We start from the raw sequence: 25,866 nt of genomic DNA on the forward strand, positions 1-25,866 counted from the left end.
TGGTTAATACATCCATCTCATGTCTTGTGGTTTAAAAAAAAAAAATAGCCGGAAGAATTCTAACTGTTCAGAAAGATTCATAGCCGGTGGCTTCCAAATTGAGAACTCTCCAAGTAAATTGAAGCGCTGACTTTATTTTGAAAATAACCATTTACATGCAATCTGCAAGGCCCACCTCTGACACAATCCCTCGGCTTGACTGAGACGGTTGTTTTAAACCAAGGCACTGGCGAGATGTCATTTATAGTTTTCTGGGGACCTTTAAATCTATCTACTGCTCAAGAAAAAGCAATGACCTGAGATTCTTACCTGACAGAATCTTTATACATTTCCTCTCCTCTCTCTCCTTTATTCCTGTTCATTCATGTCTTACTCTCTGTTTCTAATTCCCAAAACAGAAAAAATAAATAGTTCATTCATTTCCTCTTAATTTCCAAGGCCATCCGTACACATGCGTGGTTTAGTAATCCATTAAGCTCCAACTTTCAAACTGTTCCCCCCACCCCCCTGCCCCCAAACTCTTCATCCCCATCATGAGCTACTCGGAGCCAGGCCTCAGTGGTCGCACAGTAGAACTTTGGAAATTCTTGCTTTTAGTGCCTAATTTTCACTAGTCTTTGTTCCTCCAATCCGTATTTCTTATGTAGCGTGTGTGTATAAACGCGGGCATGTTCGTGCACGTGAGCGTGCGTGCTTGTGTGTACCAGTCTGCCGAGGCTTTATGTCCTGAGGAAACAAAATTGAATTAAATGTATATACTCAGGACTATTTCAGAATTTCATTAGGCCTGGGGCACTTTAAGAGTTGAAGGCCCCATCATATATGATATTAAACATAATAAAATACACATGTCCCGCATTAAATATCTTTTTTTTTTTCTTTTACTGAATTTGAAATCATTTCATGTTTGCTTTTGCAGTTATTTGGCTAGGAGTGATACTTAATTTATGGTTGGCTGTGACTCCGTAGCCATCATCGTCTGTAATTGGGAATTCCTGCGGCGTGTGTGAAAATCTTACCTGCAAATTATTTTCAAAGACAAAAACATTTTATGAATGCTAAATTTAACAATACATGAAGTTCACACAGTATCCTATTTTTTTTGCACAATTAAACATTTACTTCAATTTCATAGATTCTTTTTATAGTTTGGAGCCAACGTGGACATGTTTTCAGCTCTCGAATACTTTCTCTGAGTCTCACAAAGCACGTTGGCTCCGGACACTGTGGCTGGGGGCCTGAGCGGGGAAGAAACGTGCACATCCTCTCTGCCCTGATGCTGATGTGTGTTCTAGCCGGAGGCAGAGGAGGAAGATGAGGCATAGGGCAGGGGGCACTCAGGGAATTCGTGCTAGGGCAGGACAGGAACACAGGCTCCGGAGTATCCAATTCAGACCGAAGGAGGTAAGAAGGAAAATTATCTTGAAATGAGTGAAACTTGAGCTGAACTTGAAGCCCAGTGGAGCTGGTCAAGCAGAGAGGGTGTGAGGGGACATTCCAGCAGCAGAAGGAGACTGTACAAAGACGTGGAGCAGCGTAGAGTGTATTGAACCGGGAGGCTGCAAGGTGCACTCTGTGCGTGTAGGTGGTGTGCCAGGGCAAGTGTGGCATGGGGTGAACCTCGCCCCACTGGGAAAACAGATCACAAAGGGCCTTGTACCCCAATAGAAGTCTTCATTTTATCCTAAGAGCAATTCTTTTGTGGGGGTGGTAGTTTGAGTGAACAGGGATGGAGAGAATGGAAGATACCCAGAAAGGTATTTTGGAGGGAGAAACGATAGGACTCGGTAACGCTTTGCCTATAGGGTAACTCTGTGATGTGGGTGTCCGGTGAGACCTCCCCGTTTCCAGTTCAGTTGACTTGAAGGATGGGGATACTGTGTATCCTCAGCACCTTGGACCACATGGGGCAGCAGTGGGACCTAGAGACAGTCGAGTCTTTGAAGGCCCGTGTGTGAAGGGGCCATGTCACTGGGCAGGCACCTCGGCACCTGCTGCCCACGTCACAAAGACCCGCAGGAGGGTTTCAGGATGGCAGAAGGACATATCGCAAAGAGAGGGCCAGAGACGAGTCTTCAGTCCCGATAGAAGCTTGGGTCGTAAGCAGCGAAGGACTTTGTGTGCTGATCTCGCTTTCTCATTTTCGGGCTTGAACGTGTCACATTATGCTCCGTCAGGCTCTCTGACCAGACCCACCCCCCACGCACTCTGTTGATTCCACACATCCGACGGGCCCTTGGCCTGCCGGGGGCTCTTTCTTGTGGCCCAGCCATCTGCGAATATCCCTAATTCAGAAGGTGAATACATCTCAATGGCTTAAACATAAAAGGCAGGTTGCCAAGCAACTGGGAATCCGAAATACCCTTGTCAGGTTCTGTGAGTGAAGAAGTGGCAGGTCACCACGATGTCGTTCTGACGGGAACAGCAGCACTAATAATCCTCGTCTTCCTTTATTTCTTCCCTCGTTCCCTCCTTTCATCTCTGACCAGAACCAGCAGCTCAGCCTTAATTTTAAAATATAATAGCTCCTTTCCGACCACCGTGGACCTGTAGCCGCTCTTGGTTCTGTTTGTGGAGTAACTAAGCAACACGGGGACGTTCCCAGTGCTGATTCCCCCATTCCTGCAACGCCTCCAGGCTCCCCAAACGACCTGCGCCACGTCAGGCCTGGCGAGAGCCAACATTTCCACCTCGCGAAGCAAGTCACGCCGCTGTCAGAATGTCCTGGCCTGGTTTCGGTTTTAAGCCGTTCTGCTCCAGTGTTCGGGGGTGACATATGTTTTGGGCTGAAGACTCTTAAATTTTATCCTCCTACCTACCTTCTTGGCCCGTAATTTACTCACCTTGCGTTTTCTCTTAGTGGTTTCTCTGCTGCCTTAAATGCAGGTTCTCCCCGCCATCTGAAGGTGGCGTGTCCCTCTGAAACCCATCCTAAGCCAAAAATGATGTAAAGTAAGGGAGCGATTGCTTCAGGACGCGCCTCGCTAAAAGGACGCACAGAATAAACGCGGTAAAGCCCGGTGCTCAGAGGTGCAGGTCACAGGTCCGGCGGCTTGACGCTGAGATGCTGAATGCGGTTCCTTGGGAAGGGGCTCGGCGGGGCGCCTCGCACAACTCAGGGTGCCCGCCGCCTCCGTCAAGGTTCAATGCAAAACACACACAAAACGCTATTTTCGCAAAAGTGAAAATCCTCTTCAGATTTTTTTTGATTAGCGGAAACATACTCCTGCAGGTGTTTTTTGTAAAAGCAAAGTGGCATAAAGTGAACTCTCAAAAGGTGAGGGGTAGCTGGAGAAGGGTCGCCGGGACTGGAAAGGGTTTGGGGTGGGGGGAAGGCTGAGGCGCCTGACCAGCACTGCGCTGAGGAGAGCAGGCTTTCAATTCCTAACACCTCATTTCAAAAAGAATCATCCTATTTGCCTATTTCAAAGTGTTCATCACACCAGAGATCTCGTTTTATTTTCTCATGTTCCCCCTTTCCTTCTTCATGTTTGCATAATAATATCCTGCAGCAAGGTCGCCCCAGCAGCCTGTTATAACATGGCAGGGACACACACTTTGCTTCTGGGGAAGACTCTGTCTCTGGAACCCAGAGCCTGCGCCCCCAAAAGGCTTTGGGGTCTTATCCTGTTTAGAGACATTCAGGCAAATAATGTGGGAAAGAGCACGGTGAGAACCCCATCACATGTGACCTGGGAGCAGACCGATTTGCTAGAATATTTCCAAGTTTCCTGAGCAAAGCCAGAAGCTCTTTAATCCCTTTCTTCAAGATTCCTGTCTATCGGTGCCTTATATTTGCCTAAATCTGGTGAAATGTAATACGGCATAACGAGGGGGGATGTGTTGAAAGAGCCTTTTTTAAGTGTATATTTTTTATTTTAAAATTACAGTTGACCTTCAATATTACGTTAGTTTCAAGTGTACTGCATAATGGTTAGACATTTCTATACCTTAGAAAGTGATCCCCTCGGTAAGTCTGGTACCCACCTGGTACCATATTGGTTGAGTCTTCACCGAGCATGGGGAAGGTCTCCCTGCATTTTGGTTACTCATGTTTCTCGAGGGTACTGGGATGCGCAGCTCTGTGAAGGCCGTGCTCAGGTCAGTAGCTCTGGCAGCAGACAGCTTGAGCCTCGGCTGAGTCTTTAAAACACATCCATTCAGAAAAGGCAGGAAGTGATTGGTCCTCCCTTCAGGGGTCTGTGGGAGCCAGCACCATCCTGAGACCTCCTGGAGCTTGAGGAAATAGCTAACGTCTCCCTCTGGGCAGCAATAATTATTCTTGACAGGTGGGGGGCAAAGGAACCAGTGCCCTGGGTCCCACAGCCAGCAGATTCCAGGCAGATCTGTAGACATGTGTAACTGAGATCAGCTGATGGATTTGGGGGTGCCGTGTGCAGCAGCTGTCTGCAATTTTCCTGATGCGATTACCCACTTCTCGCAAGTCACTGTCGTTTCTGTGTAGTGCATTTCTCAAACCCAATCCAAATACTACGTTATTATACTGTATACATTATGTATCATTATAGCACAGATCCAAATACGACATTATTATACTGTATACATTATGTATCATTGTAGCACAGATGCATTATTTTTTATTTCCAGCATTTTATCGTATAACAAAATCTCCAGAAAAATCTGTACAGTTTGACGCAGATGAGGAGGTGCAGATGGATTCGCTCATATTTACGCCGAGGCTAAAATTGTTGTCTCAGCCTCGACTACACCACTTCCTCCTGGTTATCCGAAAATTGCTCAGAAATAGATTTCCAGATTTCCTTTCCACTTAGGCTCAATTATCCGAACCTACTTTCTCAGAGTTCAGAGAGAGAAGAGTGCAAAATAAGAGAGCTAGACTGCCCTTCGCAAAGAAATATGAGTTTGTAATTTTTCAAAATTGGACTGTTTCGTGAGAAAGGAGGCAATGAAATAGAATTGAGCAGATAAAAGAGATGGGTCTGAATTGAGATGTGCTCAAAATGTAAAATACACGCCAAGATTTCTGATGGCTTGGTACAAAAAAGTATAGAATATCTCATCGATCAGTTTTGGTATCGATTACATGTTGAAAGGACCTGTTAGGTTAAATACAATTTGTCATTAACATTAATTTTATTAAAAAGGTAGCTAGTAGGAAAAACGAATTCTTGCATATTTTCGTGGCTCGTATTCTATTTCTATTGGACGGGAGAGCCTTCTCTGCTGCTCAAAGAGTGATCTGCGGGCCAGCAGCATAGGCTCTGAGGTTTGAGAGGCACTGCGCTAGGGATGGAAAGTTCTTGAAAGCCAACATTCTGGGACTCCCAATAAATCCCTATTTCCCGTGAGGAAACTGAGGTGGTTTTGTTTTTGTTTTTGTTTTTGAGGACAGAGACTCTGAAACTTCTTGGTATGTGCAGTGTTCGATTGATGTAGCTCTTGGGGCACAGAAGGTACTCACTAAATGTGGAGTTACTGAGCGGGCAGATGATCCTCCCCACCCCCTCATGGATGGAAACTTCCTTAAAATGGTCACACAAAGTGGAAGAAGCTGATGGGTGGCCACTGTGGCAGGCACGTGACTTACAGTGATTTGTCTGCCGTGACATCGTTTTGGTATCAGAAACACAGAACCACATGTTGTTGTCCTATGTGGGGGATCCAACTGGCCTCCCGGTCTGGATATTGAAAACATTATTCTGACCGTGATATGGGAAAGTGTCTAAAACGGAGCAGATGCTGAAGGCGTAAAACATAAAAAAGTAAGGGATGGTAAGCTGACAAGGTCCTTGCAATCTGTGAGGTCAACCAAGGGTTGCCTCGCCTAAAAAAAAATTTAAAAAATGGAGCAGAAATGCAGATCAAGGCACAGTACTACCCTGCTCAGAACGCCCTGTGCATTTTCCATCACAGCCATAGTTTTTCTCTGTAAAACTCACACGGTCTGGCTCTTGTCTGCTTTATACACTTGATTCCAGCCCCACTGAACTTTATTTCTTGAACTGGCTAAATTTCCCCAATCCGAGGAGGTCTCTACTGGGATGCCAACACCCCCAGAGAGCCCTGTCTCGACCATCTTCTCTGATGCAACGACCCCGCCCCCTCTGACTTCCCGTTGCCTCCCTCTGCTTCATCTTGCTTCATGATCCTTTCGTGATGTTGCCATTTGCCTTCCCTGCTAGCAGATGAGCTCTTGATGGTTGGGGCTTTGAGTCGTCCACTGGGACAGCATCCTTCTGTGTCTATCGTGCCTAGTGCATCTTACGCGCTCAACAAATACTTGAATGAGGGAATGAATCAATTTGAGAAAATTAGTGAATTCTTTCATTTCACGTTGTGACATCCCTGGGCATGGAGGTGTTAATTACAGGAGATAATTACAGTTAGTTACCCCCATCTACTCAGCAAAAAGGTTTTGTGGATGCCCCCAACGTACATTGCTTTAGGAACGGAGAAGTAAGGTGCAGGAAGGCGGCGGGGTGGTGGGAGAGATCCGACATGCGTGTGAGGTATTTGGAGCATCGTATGAGGACGCGTGGATGATGTGCCATAGAGCCTAGGAGAAGGGGGCTGTTCTCCCTTGCCTGGGAGAGTCAAGAAAAGCGTCAGGGCAAAGGACAATAGGACTTTGCCAGACAGAGAAGTGGGGGACGACTTCCAAAGAGAGGGGACAGCATGGGCAACAACGCAGAGCCGGGAAGGGAAAGGGCCTTCTCGTTTCGGGGAGCAGTAAGAAGCAAAGGGAAGCATTTTGGCTTCAGGCATGACAGGAAATGCAGCCAGACAATGTGGCTGAGGCCATGGTGGGACTTGCATTGAGGACTCTCCAAGGGGCGCGGACTCCACAATGGTTGAATGCGATGCGGTCGAAGTTGGGTTCGTCTGTTTGCTTTCGGGCCCCTTGGGCCGCCGTGTGGCTGGACCGGTTGGAGAGGAAGGGGTTGGCGGCGTGTGCTGAGGAAGCGGGAGGGGTATATGACTGAGAGAGAAGGGCCCAGGCACCCACAGGAAACGTATTATACTTTAAAATCGCCCTCCTTGTCATGCGTGTTGCTCACTGTTTTTGAAGCATTTAGAAGTCTAAAGAAAAGAGTTTCATGGGCTGCCAATAGGAAGATGGTGGTTGTCCAATTTCTTTGGCTTGTCAGCTGTGAGGGGCCCAGGGGTGGCCTTTGCTCATGGCTTTCTTCCCGCTGCCCCCAAGATGCCTCACTGGGGACAGTGGGGCCACAAGCATCTTCTCCCTCTTCTCTGCCGGTGGGTGAGTCGTCCCCCGCACCCCGCTGACATCTCTTCGGCGATGCTAAGAAATCTGTAGGAAAAAGAGCATCTCAGGCTGCCATTCGTTTGGGGGTCTGGAGGTCACAGCTCAGGCTTTGAGAGAAAGACGGGGTGCAAAATTCTGAGAGGGACAAGACCTGAGGCCACTTCTTGCTGACGGAGAAAGGTCAGGGTGAAAATGAGCGGTTTGGGGAAAATTGAGGATTTTACCTCAGCATCCGGAATAACTGTGCATGAGAATAGTTTGCAACCTGCAGCTTGCTCAGTTTCTTACTCCGATGGCGCAGTCATCTCCCCGTTATCCGGGGGTGGGGGTGAGGATATGTTCCAAGCCCCCCAGTAGATGCCTCAAACCATGGTTAGGACTGAACCCTGCGTTTACTACGTTTTTCCCTAAACACGTGCACCTACGGTAAAGCTTACTTCATAAATGAGTCACAGTAAGAGATTAACAACGACACCTGATAATGAAATAGACCAATTAGAATCACAGACCGTAATAAAAGCGACGCGAATATGCTCTTTCTGTCGAAGTACCTCGTTGTCCCGTATTTACACTGCCCGCGATGACGCGGGACGTTCCAGGGCTCACGTGCTGAGGCGGAGGACGTAGGTTTCGCGACGCAGAGCTGGGGCACGGCGACGGTGACTTGAACGCACACACCGCCTCGCTGCAGCAAGGGACCAGGTGGCGTATACGCCGTGGATATTCTGGACAAAGACACTGTTCATGTCTCTGGCAGTAAGGAGTGGGAAGTTGGGAAATTTAATTACCTTACTCGGAATGGCACGCCGTCCCAAACTAACGAGTCGTTTATTTCTGGAATTTTCCATTGGATATTTTCAGACCACCGTTGACCACGGATAACTGAAACTGCAGGTCAGGGGAGACTGTTATTGCATATGGGCCAGAAAGATCGTAGCATAGGAGTGTGTACAAGGGGGCCTGTGAGCAGACAGACCCTCCTCCTCCAGGAAGTCCTCCGGCCTCAGTCAGGAGCAGTAAGAGAGCTCCAGCCCACACTGTTTGTTCTGAAGCCAGTTCTAGCAGCGATTACCTGCACTCATTCCTTCTGCTGCCACCCGACTTGTGACCACTTCGCTGCTTATCAGCTCTCGCATCTGAGTATTGAAAACAGAGGGAAAGAAAGGGGTGAAGCTCCATATAACTTTGCTTCCTGTTCCCAGAATCCAGAAAAATAGAATAAGATCGAAGAGGATTAAAATCGTTGGCTAAAACTTTTATTTCTATCTCCCGTATTTCACACTGCCATCGATAAACATTGAATGTACTGCTGCAAAGACCTACGAGAGCCTGACTTTATGCGTGAGGGGCTGAGATGTCCAAAGAGTTTAACTTTCCCCAAATCCATTCAGTCAGTCGGAGGCAGAGCCTGGCATCAAACCCGGGCCGCCTGAATCATCATTTGCGTGGTGCCTGTCTCCCCTCACGGTGTCATCGCCTTTTGTCTCGATAGCATCCATTTCAACCTTTCTCTTACGTCTACACACAGGATAACACATGGTCGGATGAGAGGGACGTGGGGTTTCGATTCAGAACATCCAGAATTTTCTCTTGCTTTCTCTCCCTCTCGTCCTTGTGAATGAGGAGACAATAATACCTGTTTTGCCTGGTTCACAGGTTGACTCTGAGTACTAAAGACATGATGTAGGTGCAAAGTTCTACTCAGCCAGAAGGTTCTGGAGGAATGTCACCTATGTGTTTACCCATAACCCCACACATTTCACAGAGCTGGCTAAGGTCATCGATCCGTCAGACATCCACCCGTTGTGATAACGCTGAACGGACTTAAATCCTCTTTTTCTTTCACATCCTTGAGGGAACCCCAAGGAATCCGAAACAGACCGGGAACAAGTGACGTGCCCCGTAAAGAGAAAGAAACGCGTCATTATCTGCAGATCTTAGGATCGTCTACACGAAAATTTCAACATAACTAACAGAAACGTTTTTTTAAAAAGTACGAAAAGTTCAAGAACATGGAAATTCCAGTGGAAACAACCTCCTTTCTGTGGAAACCACATAAACAAGAATATGTGTCATAGAAAACGAAAACACATATTTCTGCAAATAGAGACAGATTTCTAAAGGTTTGGAAGGGCCTTCAAAGCAGCCAAGTTCTTGCCGGATCCTTGTGTGGAGGGAACATGGAAATAAGTGGAAAACAGACAGTTCAGTACCAGGGTTGGTATAATTCTAACTCTGCAAAAATGTTTTTTCAAAACCATAGATGAAATGAATGCATTTTCAGACAAGAAGAAAGAGTATTCGCTGCTAGCAAACCCTGATTACAAGAAATACCGGAAGGTGATTTTTTTCAGGTGGAAGAAAATGAAACCTAATGGAAGCTTGTAGATGCAGTAGGGAGTGAAGAATAATGAAAAGGGTACATATATGATGAAATCCAAATCAATATTGAATTTATAACAATAACATGATAAATATAATTTTAAGATTTATACTGGGAAATAAAATATGGTAAGTTATATTATACCATAGTAAGTCAAAGATACATATTATAATCTCTAAGGTAACTAATTGAAGAAGTATAAAAGGACACATAAGTGCCAAGACCTTTGTCTCCACAAGGAGACAAAAGGAACAATGATGGAAAGAAACTAATCTATCCAGATAAAGACAAGAAAGAAAATAGATTATATAATAGTTAAGACAGAGAGCAAATAATAAAATGATAACGTTAAACTGCTTGTTTCATTAATTGCATCAAATGTAAAGTGACTAAATGCTCCAATTTAAAAGAAAATAAAAGAATGTTAGACTGAATAAAATATAATACCCAACTATATGGTTGTTCTGAGAGATAATACCTACCGAAAACTATAGAAAGGTTGAAAGTAAAGGGACTGAAAAAAGTATGTGTTGTAAATACTAACGAAAAGAAATCCAGCATAGCGATATTAACACAGACAAAGGAGTTATTAAGGCAAAATACTTTAGCAGAAATAGAGATACCTTATAACACTAAAAAGTCCAGTTAGGACAATATAATGACTCAATCTGTATTCAGTCAATAACAGACCTTTAAAATAAAGAATTGACAACATTGTAAGGAGACATCGATAAATACGAAATCATCTGTGGGGGACTTTTAGTATACCCCTCTCAGTGACTCATAGAATAAGGAAACATGGTATCAAGCAATAATATGGAAAATATTAGCAATGTGACTAACAAACGTGATCTAATTGGTGCGTATGGGCCATTGAAGTCAACAACATTCCTTTAAACGTGAATAAACCATTTATGAAATTCCATCATAAGCCGAGCCAGTGATCTAAATACCATTTCAAGTTCTTTGTAAAAGAACAAAAGTATTAAGACCAAATAAAGAAGAAGGAAAGAAAAATAAAAATTAGGAGCAGAAATTCATGAATGAGGAAACAATTATAAAATAGAGAGTTTCTCGACTAAAAATGATGTTCTCTTGAGACGTTAGAGAAAAAAACCCCTCTGCGTCAGAAATAAAAATAAGATACTATCCCCAGAGATTCCTAAAAATAATAAGATGGATTTAAAAACAACTTAATGTCAACAAATTTGAAAGTTTAGATTTAAATGTACAATTATAGGGAAGTATAATTACCAAACTGACAAAAGAAGAAATAGAAAATCTAAACGGTTGGATTTTTTTATTACATAATTTTAATATATGTTTAAATAATTGAGATTTTTGATAATATAAATTGAGTTGTTATTAAAATCTTCTGAGAAAGAAAATTTAGGCTCAGATGGCTGCACTAGGAAATTTTACCATAAATTTAAGGAAGAAATTTTTCCAGTCTTCAAAAGTCTTCCACAAGGAATGTGTTTGGGGGGAGGGGTGGGGGGAAGGTGGTGCTTTCTAGCTTCTCATGACCTTGAAATCTAAGTCTGACTGAAACATTATAGTAAAGAAAAATTGCAAGCCAATCTCTCTAAGCCTAAAGAAACAACTGAATTCAGAATTACATACAAAGATAAATATAGTCAAATTGATTGGATTCCAGGAATGTGAAGTTGACATAACGTGGAAAAAAATTCGGTCGATGATGAAATAAAATGATGTCTGAGGTTTGTTTCCAGATAATGTTATGAGCAAGCATGGGAGTATAAATAAAACAAAGATGACTGTGCAATGATAATTGTCGATAATTCAGTGGCACACACATTTGTGTGTATTTAAAGTTTTCTCTAAAAGGAAGAAAAAGTAAATTAATGTATTCACCACATTAACAGAGTAAAGCAGAAAAGCGTGTGTTTACTTCAATAGATGCTGAAGAGTCAGTTGAAATAATCTGACGTAATTTAAGATAAGAAAGTTTTAGCAAGTAGTAATACAAGCAAACTTTCTTGATTTCATAAAGGGTAATTTCAAATGCCTTCGTGGAGAGATGTGGAAAGCTTTCCTTCTGAGTTTTAGATTAAGAGAAAGATTGCCACTTTTGCCAGTTTCATTTACTACTGTCCTGTAGAGTCTAGCTTACAATAAGCCAGAATTTTCTGTTCTTGCCTCTTTTGACATTTTGGATCAGATATTGGTCCAAATATTGGACCGGATATTGCTTTGTTGAATGTTTGCCTCTACCCCATAGAGATCAGTAGATGCCGGTAGCATCTCATTCCTTAGTTGAAATAAATGCTTTAAGTTTTGGAAAGAAAAAAAAAAAACTGTTGTTGTTTGCAGAAGATAAGATTGAATGTGAGAAAATCCTGAAGGATATCAAAGGGGAAAAAAACGAATCTCAACCCTTATATCATATTCCAAAATTAACTTATGAGACCTAAATGTAAAACTTAGATTATAAATCTTGCAGAATAAAATCATGGTCATATTGAGTTAGGCAGAGATTTCTTAGATGGAGCACAAAATATCCAAACCATAAAAGAAAAGAAACAAATGTGACTTTATCAAATAAAAAAACTTTTTGCTTCAAAATACATAGTCAAGAAAATGAAAAGTTAAGCCAAAAATTTAGAGAAGAACTTACTAAATATATATCTGTTTAATGACTGTATTTAGAGTATACGAAGAACCCATGGAATGCAATACTAAGACAAACAACTCAATTTTAAAAATGGGCAAAAGATTCTGACGGACCCTATTAAGAAGGTAAGCAAGTGGCTAAAAAGCACACAGGAAGGTTCTCAATATCCTTGGTCATGAGGGAAATGCAAATTAAAAATCAGACACCACTACCTGCCCATGAGAATGGCTGAAGTTCATTGAATTGCAAAATCATAGTTGGTAAAACTTATAATATGTAAATTATACCATAAAGCTATTTTTAAAAAGAGGTGGAGGAATATTTATATATTGATGTGGAAAGAGTTCTAAGATATATTGGTCAATGATAAATGTGGTACAGAAAATATACATACTATGCTACCTATCGGTAGAAAACAGTATGATGTGTATCCATGATGTATAGAAGTTTCCCCATCATACCTCTTTTCAAATGGTCTCTTTTCTCTTTCATTGACATTTTCTTTTGCGTTTTTGTGTCCTTGTGTCCTTTCTCACCCCCTTTCCATCAGGTCATTTTTATTCACGCTCTTCCAGAGAGTTAGCTGACTTGACCTTGAAATCATCATAGTCTGCTCTCTCCGTCATTTCTCCCACCATCTGAGCCTTCAGCTCCAACAAGAACGGTCATCTGATCACAGCCTTGCGCAATGGTTTTCCATGGCGCTTCCGCGGCATGCAAGATTCTTTCCAAATTCTTCAGTGTGGGCTACGAAAAGCGCCCAGGAACCTGCAAAGTTAGCTTTGCAGCTTCTCTCCCAGGCTCACCTTCCCCGTAGCTCGCTCTTCAGTCACGAAAGTTCGCTTTGCTGTTCCTCAGGAATTCTGTCCCTAAAGACCTCATCATTTTGCAAATACCTCTCCTAAGCTCTTTCTAGCACCTCCCTCCTTTCTTTTCTTAGTCAAACTGGACGAACCATATCAAATATCACCTCTTCTGTGAACATTCATTTTTCCCCTTCTTTCTCTTCTGCGGTGTACTGCTATTGAAAATATTCACCTTTATAAAGATTGACATATGGTTCTTATTTTCTGAAGAGGCAAGCATTGTAGATAAAGAAGGCATAAAAATCACCCGGATGACCTCCAGTCACAGATGTGTCCCTGTATTTAGAGATCTTTAAATAATTGTTACAACTACTCACAAATGGGACTCCTCTATGATGCTGCCCGCCCGCCTGTTTTTTTCACGCATCGTTATGTCACAGATAGCTTTTCATGTCAACAGGAAGAGATCTATGTGCCATTTTTAGTGATTGCATAGTATTCTGTTTATGTCTCATTTTCTTAACTAGTTTCCTGTGGATGCACATTTAAGTCATTTCCAATTACTTGTAGTACTGTAAATAACGTCCTAATGAGCATTCACTCCACCGTGCTTTGAAATGTCTTGACGAATGTCGCTGATCCCATTGGATCATAATTATCTGTGCGCCTGACTTTCCCGGCACACTATTATTAGTTCCCCGAGGGCCAAAGCCATTATTTCTCTTGGAATCTCCAGAACCTTGCAGAGTGTCAGTAGGAGCTTAATATATATTGTTGACGGAAAGAAGGAGTAAATGAATGAATGTTTGTATAGTTCGGTACACACATGTCTCATCACACACGTCTTCGGCTCTTACTCAGCTTTTCGTTGGCCTTGAACCCGCTGCTGTCTCTTCAGCATTCGAATCTTCCATTTGTTTCTAACCTCTTCCTACAGACGTCATTACCACGGACATAATAAATTCAATACGTAGCTTTAAGAATTAGAATGTTGCCAAACCGTGACTCTCATAGATTTCGATGGCCTCTGGAACACATTTTATAAATTGCAGAGGAAAAAAAAAATGCCCGACCCCAAGCAGAGATGAGTTATTGAAACTGAAATTGTCAGTTATAAGAAAAAAACACATGGCATGTGTGTTGCATAGCTGTTGTCTTTTGGCGGGGGGTGGTCTCTGTAAGCACCATCTGCTGCCCTTAAGTTAAACTCCCCAATAACACTGCAAAATTGTCTTAAATCACAGAGAGGAAAATCAACTAGAAATGGCTGAAATGCTGCTCATGGCTCCGTGAGAACCCACAGTTTTCTTCTTCCTTGGTTTCTTCAGGATGCTCAGAACAGCCTGTTAGTCTCGTGGTGAGTTACAATAGAGCAGGTCATCAGTTACAATAGAACAGGAAAGAGAGTGTTGACGTTGCTTGTGAGGGCAGCATTTGGTTTATCAGCCAATGCACCGCGTTGCATGGGGCGTATCAGGCAGTGGGCGCCCAGCGGCCCAGACAGTGAGAGCGTTCAGTTATGCCGAAAAGTCACTAGCGCTTAAGCTATTTCTTATTTTTTCTTACTGGGCTGGGAGCACTTGCCGTTTTTGTTCAATACGCTGTAAATGAACATAGTTCAAACACCACAAAGCGAGTGATATGGAATTATAGAACTGAAAATAGGCTACTGATTGGGTACAAATTCATCAAGCCTCTTTATGTCTCAACAAGCTTTTTATTGGAGTGCCGATACAGCTTGCTTTGGAAGGAGTGAACCGTGATTGCGAGCAAATGATATAGTGGGGAAGTTGACCTTTACTTCACTTCAACTGTGCTCAGCTCGCGATCTCTCCTCCCCCAGCCCTTTAATATGCTTATTTAGTAAGTTCAGTGAGCACATCATTTGTCTTACATGCAGAACTCCCGATCCAATACTCGGTTTCTTCAGAAATGTGTAGAACTCATCTCAAGTAGAAAATGGTGGACTTGGAACTTGAACTCTGGAAATATGGTTCTAAAAGTTATCCTCTACTCCAGCAGCCCGTACTGTCTCCGATTAAACAAATGCGTTATGTACAGTAACGTCAGAAGTATTTTTCCGTAGCCCAGTTTTTGGCATTTTTCTGCGGAAAAAGCATCGCCGACTCCCTCTTTCTTAAAGCAATCGTTCTCGGTGGTTCTTTTCTGGGATACATGTATCAGATATTCTCAGTCTTTCACTCTTTGCTCCCCAATCCAGAAAACAAAGCTGAACGCGCGCCATTCAAGGTAACATTATTGTGAAGATGCCTATGAACGTGCATGCGCGCGTGTGTGTGTGTGTGTAGTGCCCTCGTATGTATAGGAGATACGTTCTAAGACCCCCGTGGATGCCTGAAACCACGGATATACTATGTTTTTCCCCTAAACACGCATATATACCTATAATAAAATGTCATTTATCAGTTAGGTACAGTAAGACATTAACAACGTTAATAATAAAATAGAACGATTATAGCAACATATGTATTGTGATATCTATATGAATGTGATATCTCTCCCCTCCCCGCCCCCCACCTCTCAAAATATCTTATTGTGCTACATTGACATTTTCACTTAAATAAAACACGCTTCGCTTCTCTTTGACATACCGGAACCGCCGGCCTCACTACTCTTGTGCTGTGGAGCCATTATTAAGCCAAGTGAGGGTGACTCGAACCCAAGCACTGCGATACTGTGGCAGGTGATCTGATCACCAAGATGCTTACTGAGTGACTGACAGGCAGGGAGCATGTAAGAGTGCAGATGGAAAACAGGAATGATTCCTGCCTCAGGCAGGACAAAGTGGGACAGCATGAGATTTCATCACCATACTCAGAATGGCATGCAATGTAAAACGTAGACGGTCGATTTCGGGATTTTCCATTGAACGTTTTTGGACCGCAGTTAACCACTGGTGTCTCCACCATGGACAGCGAAATTGTGGATAAGGGGAGACTACTGTATGTATACATAATATATGCATACATATATTTTATAAGCATACATGGATACTTTTATTAGTAACTGATAATTCTTCAGGAGACCCCATCACTGGTCACGTCATGCCGGTGAGATGCTGACTTCACGGCTACCGCTGCGAATCTACAGGAAAAATGACGCGCAGAGGGATCTGACCAGTTTGACACCAGCCTGCTTTTCTACGTTCACGTGCCACTTTGCTCAGTCAGCCCTTCGCCTCAGCCATGCGTCTCCCTTCTTGAAAGCGTCCATGTCTGCTCCTCTATGTTCTCTATGTGTATCTTTTTCTTTGCCTGGAAGGCCGTTCCTCACTTCCTCTCTCTGGTTTGATGATGCTTGTTCTGCAAGACCCAGGCCACAGACCAGCACACCTCTGAAATGTCTTGACCTCTCTCACGCTTTAGATACACCCCCGTTAGCCCACTTGCCATTATTTGATTTCATGTTCATCGTTAGTGACAAATGCTTTGGCCGCTCACAGAACAAGAACTATAATTTATGTAACTGTTTCTACCCAGTGCTTCCTGTAACATGCTCAAGTTCCTGGAACATGCTCAAGACACGTGCTTAAGGAGAATATTATCTTCAATATACAAATAACCTACAAGGAGCTAAAGTGACCTGCTTTCAACATTATCAGTAAAAAATGCGCTGATTTAAACAAACTCAGGTCTCAATGGCTGTCGACAGAGTATTTTTTTTTTTGCCTTAATAATAGTGACATAATTTAGCAACATGATTTAAAAGTTTATTTCTTTGTATCTTCTATTACCTGTTCTTTAGATCTCTCACTGAGAGTTATTCAGTGCTGTCTTTCGTTACACAGAATTAGAAGCACAGCTCATTTCCTCAAAAAGGCTGTTTTTTAAGGGAAGAAAAAGGCACATTTGACTCATAGTGATTTGCATGATATGGAAAGGAAGGACCGGTTTATGCTGTTTAAACGGCTAGATTACTTCTGCTTGGCAAATATTTCCTTCTTGCCACAGGAGTGGGTTTAGGAGCGATAAAGAATTGGCCGAGGATACAAAAGGAAAAGAGAGTCAACAAAAAACACTTACCCACAAAATCAGACAAGGGCTTACAGCAGACATGGTGAAGGGCTGCTATAATGCCACCTGTCGCCATCACCCCCTCGCCAAGTGTATGGGGGGGAGATGCACATCACTAATCAATCAAAACACGTTTTCCACCTGAGCCCGGAGAGGGTCTCAGAATGCATCTCGGCACTGTGATGCTCCCGGCATCCTCTGTCGACGAAGGAAGGAAGGCAGCCTACCTTTCTCTCACTGGCCCGGTCTCCGTAAGGTCTGTCCAGGCTCACGCACTTCCTGTGGTGGGACAGAGGGTTTCCCTGATTCCCTTTGCGAACTGCAGAAAGCATCATGGCTTGAAGATCGAGCTTCCGGATGCTTCACTCTGTTGTCACGTCTCTCTCAAGGACCGGGTTCAGAGTCTTACAGTCGCAAGTGCCCAGCACGTGTTGCGTACTTGATTCTCATCTTTACCGAGGAGAGGGATCATTCCAGCCACAGGCTGTAGAATCAGTGAGGGAGGGAATTAACATGTGCTAAATGGCAAACAACGTGCCCAGTGCTTTTCATTGGCATCTTTTTGTCTTTATAACAACCCCACGAGGTCAGTATTATCGTCCCCATTTTATAGGTGATAAAAGGGCCTCGGAGAACGTAAGTCATTCGTCTCAATGTCACAACTGATAGCAATGAAGATAGGAATCAATCTCATATCTGCGACGTTAGGCTTCCTGTTATTAGACTCTGGGGAGTTCATTTTTTTTTTCCAGTGGTCTTACTGCTTCTTGGCTTATTTTATGCCTCTAAGGGCTTAATGCTTTTCATAACGGCCTCGGGCTTTTAACTTTATACTCTCGAGTCTTGCAGACCATAGAGACAGGTGGAACATGAATAAATGTATGTCAGATATGCATTAGCAACAATCGGCCTCTTCCAGACCTCACAACAGTCCGGTGTTCTTCTCTAGGTGGCCCCCTGGACATAGTCTTGATGGAGATTTAGGTTTAATATTCCTTTGTCTTTTCCTACAGGGCAGCGTCCGTACCAGGTGATCACCGCCCGCGTTCACCCAGGAGAGAGCAATGCCAGCTGGGTGATGAAGGGGACCTTGGAGTTTCTGGTCAGTGATGACCCTGTGGCCAGGCTCTTGAGAGAAAACTTCATTTTCAAGATCATCCCCATGCTCAACCCAGATGGTGTCATCAATGGCAAGTACGTCTGGCACCTGGCCCAACCTACGCCCCCTCCCCACATTGTGTCGCCGTGGTAACAAATTCCTGTTTTGCCCAGTGGGAATGATTGCATAGGTCCTGGTGGTCTTGGTTCTCTGGCAGGAATAGGAATGAATTCTCTTGGGCTTTCGGTACCTGGTACAAATCACAATGTACTCTTCATACACACTGATGTCAGTCTCATAGGTTTTTGAATAGAAAGATATAGATTCATAAGCATGTACTATGAGAGGTTACTTAGACATAATCTAATTCAACACTCTCCTTGTAAAAAGGAGACATTGCTGTCCAGGGTAATCACATGACTTGCCCAGGTCACATGGTACAGGTAGGTCAGTGGTAAAATTCGGGCTTGAACTGATTTTCTCACGGTTAAGACCAACGGTTTTATTCACCTCTTAATGTTTACTGCAGAGCAATGTTTATTCTCAGTTCTCTTTGATGGGATTTTGGATAGAGCTATCAAAACGGTGTCCCCTTATCTGAATGGAATGGTTGAAATGTTTGACAGTTGGCTGTGGAATGGTCGAACGTGAAATAACCAAAAAATGGTTGGCTGGAGGAGAGAAGGTTGGGTTGTGCTTCAATTCATCCAGCCCCTGCAGGCCAGCAGGATGCAGGGGGAGTTTCAGTGTCTGCAGGTCTTTTAGAAGGAGTCAGCATTTTCAGACTTTGTGAGCTGTCGGGAAAGGTCCCCAAGTTCACGGCCAGTCGATAGGGGAGGCGGGGCTGACATTCACACATACCTGTCTCAGACTTTGTGTAGAGAGACTCAGCCTCCTTCTTCTGGTGAGGGCATGCTTCTTTTTACTGTAGGAACGAACAAGGCGATTGTAATTTCAAAGAAAAAATAATTTCAAAAGCTAAAAGCAAAAAAAGGACCTACAATTTATAATATCAATAGTGAAGAAACTGAAGCAGCGGGGTAGCAAATGGAGAAAATAGAGGAGTATTAAAAAAGTTAATCAGAAGATAAGACTTATAAAGAAATATAAAAAAAGTAAATTTCAAAGAGATAAAATTAAAATGACTTAAAATAATTGAGGATGTTTTAAGAAAGATAAACAGTAATTAATCTTTTAAGGAAAAACTAAATGTTAAACATTTGAGAATAGACTAGCTTCAAAGAATAAGCACAAAAGAGAATATTGATGAGTTAAAAGGTTAAAAATATAAAGATGTCAATATATAAAAGGAGGATCAGAATAAATTCCAAATGGTAAAATATGTTAAACTGTGCCAAAATACAAGTGAAAGCTATCGACCGTAAAAATGAAATTTCAGTAGAAGGAGAGACAGTAAGTAAGACATTCACGTGTTCCCAACAAGGTCCCTGGTCTGGTAGCTCCCGGACTCAGTGGTTTTGGTGGAGGAGTTTTGTGGGCAGAGAGCAGCTTCCTTCTTCTTCACCTCTGGTGACCCGTCTTCGGACACCTTTGAGGAGTGGGAGGCCAGGCCCTTCAAGAGAGAGCATCGGTCAGGCGTCTGGCAGCAATGAGACTTCTTAAATCTCCAGCAGCGTTCTCTCCTGGCCCAAGAGCGCTCAGCTGGCTCCTGCCCTGCGCTCCTTCCTCTAGCTCACAAGAGCAGCTCCGGGATGTCAGCGGATGGCTAGCTCCCCACTGCATGAGGGGCCGAAGATGTCGCCGGCGCGCTTTCTCAGCTGAGACGGATGGAAAGCAGCGAAGCAGGGCATCTTGAGCAGCACACACCATCCCAACATTTCCTTCTTCAAGTTGGCTCTTCTCTGCAGTTTCTCCTTCTGCCGAATCGTCTGGGGGCTCCGAGTCATCACTCTGGTTTGGAATTCTGGCTCTTTCCCACCGTTCTCTGTTGACAGAGGAAGATAATATGCACCCTATCGACCTGTCTAGGGAAAGGTCTCATGAGCCCGAGGCAGCATCCGCGCTCAGGGATAAGCGTGCCCTTTCTTCCTTCTCAGATGCTCGCACCTCCAAGTCAGGGACGTGACCTGGCTCTTTGGCTGAAAGGTGAATGTGGTCCCAGTCCCCGAGCATCCTCCTGGCTCGGACACATGTTATTTCCGGCTCACAGCTGGTTGCTTTGGACTCCCCGATGGCAGGCCGCCTTCTTCACAGGGACACTGCCACTCATCATCATGACCATTAGTTATTACGGCTAAAATTACTCTATTTATATAGCAGCTTTCATGCTAGAAGGTCAAGACACTTTCTAGATCACTCGGATCACCCAAACAATTTCAGGTGAAAGGGACTTGGAAATCATAGCGTTTTTCTACCGAGAGGAAAACCCACAGGTTCTATAGCATATCATTATCAAAAAACGTGAGATGTCCGTGGACACATAGCATTTCACAATAAAAGCGCTTAAAAGTCTCAGCTCATGAGCTCTTAGAACCTCCCTGACATATGGTTTTATCAACTTCCCCTTGAACCCTTTCCCTGACGTCCATTCTGCTGTGTGCAATTAGGTCAATTAGAGCTTTTCCATGTTTTAATTTTTTCCCTGTGAGCGCCACACATTTTAGTCAGCCTTACCTCGGTGGACCCCGTGGCTAAGATCTGATTGTCCCCTTACCTGACTTACCTGCCGCATCTGATGCCGTTCACCTGAACATTGCTTATGCGTTATTATTTATCATATTCGGACCTTCATTGATTTTCTCTGGACTCATTCCTATTACTCGGCTTCTTTCTTTTTTAAATTTTATTTTACTGTTCGTTTCAAGTATACAGTGCACGGGTTAGACATTCACGTAGTTTATAAAATGATCCCCCTGACTGCGCCTTCTCTCCTCTGGCGCTCCGCCTTGCCGTTGCATCAATGCTGACTGCGTTCCCCATACCGTGCTCCCCATCCCCGTGACCATCTATCAACTACTAACTTGTACTTCTTTAACCCTTCACCCCATTCTCCCAGCCCCCAACTCCCTCCCTCCTCTGGGTGTCACCAAATTGTCTTCTATGTTTGAATCTGTCATTGATCAGTTTGTTCTTTTGGTACCTTAGTTTCTACGTATAAGTGAAATCATATGGCATTTATCTATCTCTGTCTTATTTCACGCAGCATAATCACCTCTCGTTCCATCCATGTCGTTGGAAATGGTAGGATTTCATTTTTCTGATGGCCGAGTACTATTCCATTGTATCTATGAACCATGACTTCTTTATCCAATCATACGTCGATGGGCATTTAGGTCGCTTCCATATCTGGGCTGTTGTAAATTGTGTTGCTATGAATATTGGGGTGACAGAACTGCCCTGGGTGTGGTCTGACCAGCAAAGAGGCAATCTTTGCATAAAGATTACGGAGCCTACATTGTAAATGGTCCCTTAACTTAACGAGACTGTTCTCATCTGTCACAAGTAATCATGGGCCACCGTGGAATTTGCAAGAACGCGTCAAAGCAGAGTAGTTTCCTTTTGTGGTGATGGCAGGTGGAACCTCTGAGGTTGGCCGAGATGTTTTGGAAATAGTGGTCATGGAGACAAAGCTAGGATTCCCTAGCAAAAATCTAGTGGTCTTGCCAAGCCAAAGATCTCTTAGCAACACACGTCTGTAAGAGGGAAACAAAATACAGAGATGGTTTCCAAAAGAAACAGCCTGCTATCTCGAGAGCTGGGTAGTTTGGATTACACTGGACCGAATTCTAAGGAATCCAGGAGAACCGCCCAGTGGTCTCCGGGCTCACGACTCTTTCCAGCGTGGGATAAAACTGAGCAAAGCGTAGGGGGAAGGCGGCTGATTCCAGAACTGCTTAAAAGGTAGAGATGGCACGTGAGCGAGGGAGGGAGAGGGAGGAATCTAGCATGATTCCCAAACTTCGGACTTCGGTTGTTGAGTGGAGAGTAGCGAAAAAGTTATTTTTATAAAAGCAGCTTTCACGGGAGAATCGAAGTGTGTTCATTTTTTTAGTGTCCACACGACTCTACAAACTTGATCATCTTCTTCCAAGGCCATTGTGGGATGAAAATGAAGAGCGAAGAGCATCTGCACAGCAAGGGATTAAGAAGCAAGAGCTGAGTGCTTGAGGGGAAACAGGAAACTAAAAATCAGATGAAAAATCTCCACAATTTCAACTATTTGGGATCATTTAAAATTAGCGCCGACGGTCTTAATCCACTGTGGATTATGAAGACTTTACTGCATTGCAAAAGAGTGGATTTTATCTAAAAAAAAAAATGCATTCGGCACCTTTTATGGGACAAGAAGAAACAGAGTTCTTTTATGTCCGTTTTCTTAATTAATAGTAACTACAGCCCCCCAGTTGTAGGTCTTCTATCCAATTTCTAGATAAGAAAACTTGGGCACACAGGGGTGAAATGTGAATGAATTTTTAGCAGCTGGTGATACAGAGCCAGGGCTAGAACTTCTGTCTGTCTTATACTACTTTTCTGTAGAGATTTAAGGGTATTGCTATAAAAGAACCTTAAAATGTTCTAGCTGAGAGGGCTCTTGTATATTATTTAGTCCCAATCCTCCAAATAATAAGGAAACTTAGACTAAAGAGGTCCAATGAGTTGTCCAAGAAGACAGAGCTAGTTCAAAGAAGCAATGGCATGAGAAATTGTCTAGGTAAGGAAAGCACTCAGACACCCCCCCACCCCACGCCCGAGGCTACATCGCTCACATCTGATGGAGCCGGGATCTGAACCCAGTCCATCTAACTCCAAAGCTCCCGTTCAATTTAATCTATTCGACCTTCTCTGCTCTTTTTGACCTTGGATGGAGCTACAAGCCGAGCCTCAGCCCTACCAGCAGCTGGTCTCTGAAGCCAGCCTCGTTGGCCGCAACCTGCATATCCTCTGTGCCTGGGATGAACCAAGGCACAGCTCTGCCAGCTTTCTGCACTTTTGTCCAGGCATAAATAAATTTGTTCATCCTCTGTTGTCCTTCATGGAATCTGAATTCCCAGCTCAGCTTGCCTGCCAATATTTGACCTTGTCCTGCCAACTTTCTCCACTGGAAAATCCGTCCTTTCCCATTGCTGTAAATAGCACCCAGCTGACTCTGAATATATTTTTTTCCTGGGGCTCCCAGTCCAATGCCCGTTCTTTAGTATGTTTTCACTCAGCTAACTCTTTAGGATTCCAAAGGGCTCATGAATATTCCTGATGGGCTCAGTTTACTGTGCCTCATTCCTTCTGTTTTGATGTGTTCAGGGCTTCCTTCTGACGTGACCTCAGCTCTAACTTTTTCGTGTGTTTCAAATCTCTTTAATACAATCGCATGTAAGCAGTAGTTCTCAGACTTTTAGATTTCACAGATCAGTTATGTTTTTGATTTCACAGACCAATTATGTTTTTTTTTTAAAGCTGACTCTATTAAGTATGTAATTTTATTTTAAAACATTGCACAAGTAAGAATGGAAGGTACTCCCTGATCTCCCAAACAACAGACCGGTGAGAAATTCAACATTATCGATTGCTTGGGCTGTGTCTCCCTGACATGCCATCATACGAGCCACCCAGGGGTTTGTGCCTCTGGGTCTTCCGATCATGGTGGTGAGCTTGCCTGTAGGTCATGTCCACAAAGACTTCCCCGTGAGTAAGAGACAGTGCAGTCACTGGAGGGATCAGTTATTCCCATCGTGAGTCATCCGGGAAAGAAGCGGACCTGGAATTCGAAAAGGTGATTGAAAATCGGAGAAACTCTCATCTAACGAGAAAGTCCCTCTAGGGCACGGGGGAAATGTGACTTCGGCCACGTGTCAGAGGCCAGAAGAGGCAGCCCCTTAAGTGGCCACTTGAGAACGAGAATAGCTATACCAATAATCAGTTTTAAATTTTCTTTGAGTAGTTATCACCCATCATATCATTTCCTCTTTAGGAGAGTGTCAAGAAGCCCTCTGTGCTGTTGAGATTTAAAGGATATGTCTGTGCCCGACATGGATGAAAGGGAAAAGTGTGAGTCTCACTTAAAGAAATCCCTAAGGGGGTCAGCGAATAATAAGTGCAACAGCTAATATGATTTAAGAGTCGTGCTCAGTAAGATCGGGACACTTAAAAATAGTAAAATAGCTGTATGGGGTTCTAGTTATCAAAATGATGCACGATGCAGTCAAGATAACAGGTGTTTCAAGAAAGGAGATTTGGTTCGTACAGGTGGTAGGAATCTGACAGTTCAAAAAGCAGATGTGAAAGAAACCAGGAGATTAATAACTACAGAGCAGGGTGCCGCCTACAAGGACGGGGGAGCAGAGGGAAGAGGCGGGGGTCCCAGGACCTGAGGCTGACGGCTCCATGGGGGGTGTTTGGAACTCTGAGGAAGGGAGACTGACGTGGCAGGGGCTTCGGTGGACCAGAGGGCACAGCCGAGAGGGTGAAGGAGCGCAGAGAGTGGCCTGTACCCACAAAGCAGGGGGATGCACCCCTCCTGCTGCTGGCACGTGTGAGAGGATGTGGCAGAGCTGGTGCCGTGCGTCTGAGGACACAGGGTTGAGACAACTGCCTGCCGCTGCTCTAGTCCCTGGAAAGCAGAGAGGGGTCCTTCCTCTTCCTCCCCCTGCCTTCCTGTCTCCCTCCAGTGCCTCTTGTTGGCAGAGCCCACCAAGAAGCCAACTGGTCAGGGAGCCCGAGCGTTGTAATTTTCAGAGCTCAGAGGCAACTAACTGGTGAGAACCAAACACAAAGCATCCATTTATTGAGCGTCCGACACACACGAGCATTGGGCTCATGACTCTGTATATGCGACTTCTTTACTTTCAGAAAATAAAATGCTCTTCTTGTTTCCAAGGGTGAAAAAGGACACATCGTTGTTGCAGAAAATTCCAGTGTAAAGAAAACGCTTAAAGAAGGAAGTAAAAAGCACCCACGTTCAGGGCTACCGCTTTGCATTTCCCAGGGCGTCACTCACGTTATAATCTGTGGTAATTACAGAGCGCCTCCAGAATTTTGTAACGTGGAGGCCTTTTCCGAATCAGGCTGCCTAGAGATAAATACCAGAGCAAATCGAAGAAGGTCCATGAGCCTTATGTTTGCAAATCGAAAGCTTCATGTATCTCGGCTACTTCTTTAAATGTATTTCTCTCTCTATATATGTATCTATTTTAACTTTTGCAAGGTAATGTATCGTGTGGTGTCGTTTATAAACTTACAACATCTTCCTATGGCAAAGAATACAAATGACATTATCAGTTTTTAAAACAGCAATGCCATATTATTGATGGGCCATATGTAATTTAAACAATTCTCCGCTATAAACAATAGACAGGTGAATATTCTCGCTACCCTCTTAGTGAATTTCTCCGGTCATTTCCTTAAGGTAAATTTTTCACAAATAATCTGTTGAGTCAAACGTTATGTGTCTTTTATATCTGGTACCTGTTATTTCCAGATTCTTTAGAAAATATGTGGATGCGCCTTCCTACCCCTGCCGCGTGAAAATGCCTGGCCCCAATACTAGCTCATGCTACAAATGATCAATCCTCTAATTTTTTGTTGTTGTTGTTGTTAATCTGATAGGATAGAAATATAATTTTAATAGTTGATAGCTATGAAAAAAGTAATTACTCCCATTTTGCAGATGGAAAAAAAAACAAAACTGAGGGAAAAGATTGGGTGG

General features: G+C 43.7%; 1 protein-coding gene across 1 annotated transcript in view; it reads left to right on the forward strand.

The window, feature by feature from the left end:
- The window catches only part of AGBL1 (AGBL carboxypeptidase 1), a 535,540-nt gene that overhangs the window by 349,732 nt on the left and 159,942 nt on the right, over nucleotides 1-25,866 (forward strand). Inside the window, exon 21 of the mRNA XM_039858445.1 lies at nucleotides 18,121-18,301. Within this exon, the coding sequence (XP_039714379.1) occupies nucleotides 18,121-18,301 (181 nt within the window). The remainder of the gene's footprint in view (nucleotides 1-18,120; nucleotides 18,302-25,866) is intronic.

The sequence above is a fragment of the Pteropus medius genome, unplaced genomic scaffold, assembly GCF_902729225.1.
Source record: "Pteropus medius unplaced genomic scaffold, Ma_sr-lr_union100, whole genome shotgun sequence".
In the NCBI taxonomy this organism is placed as follows: Eukaryota; Metazoa; Chordata; class Mammalia; order Chiroptera; family Pteropodidae; genus Pteropus; species Pteropus medius.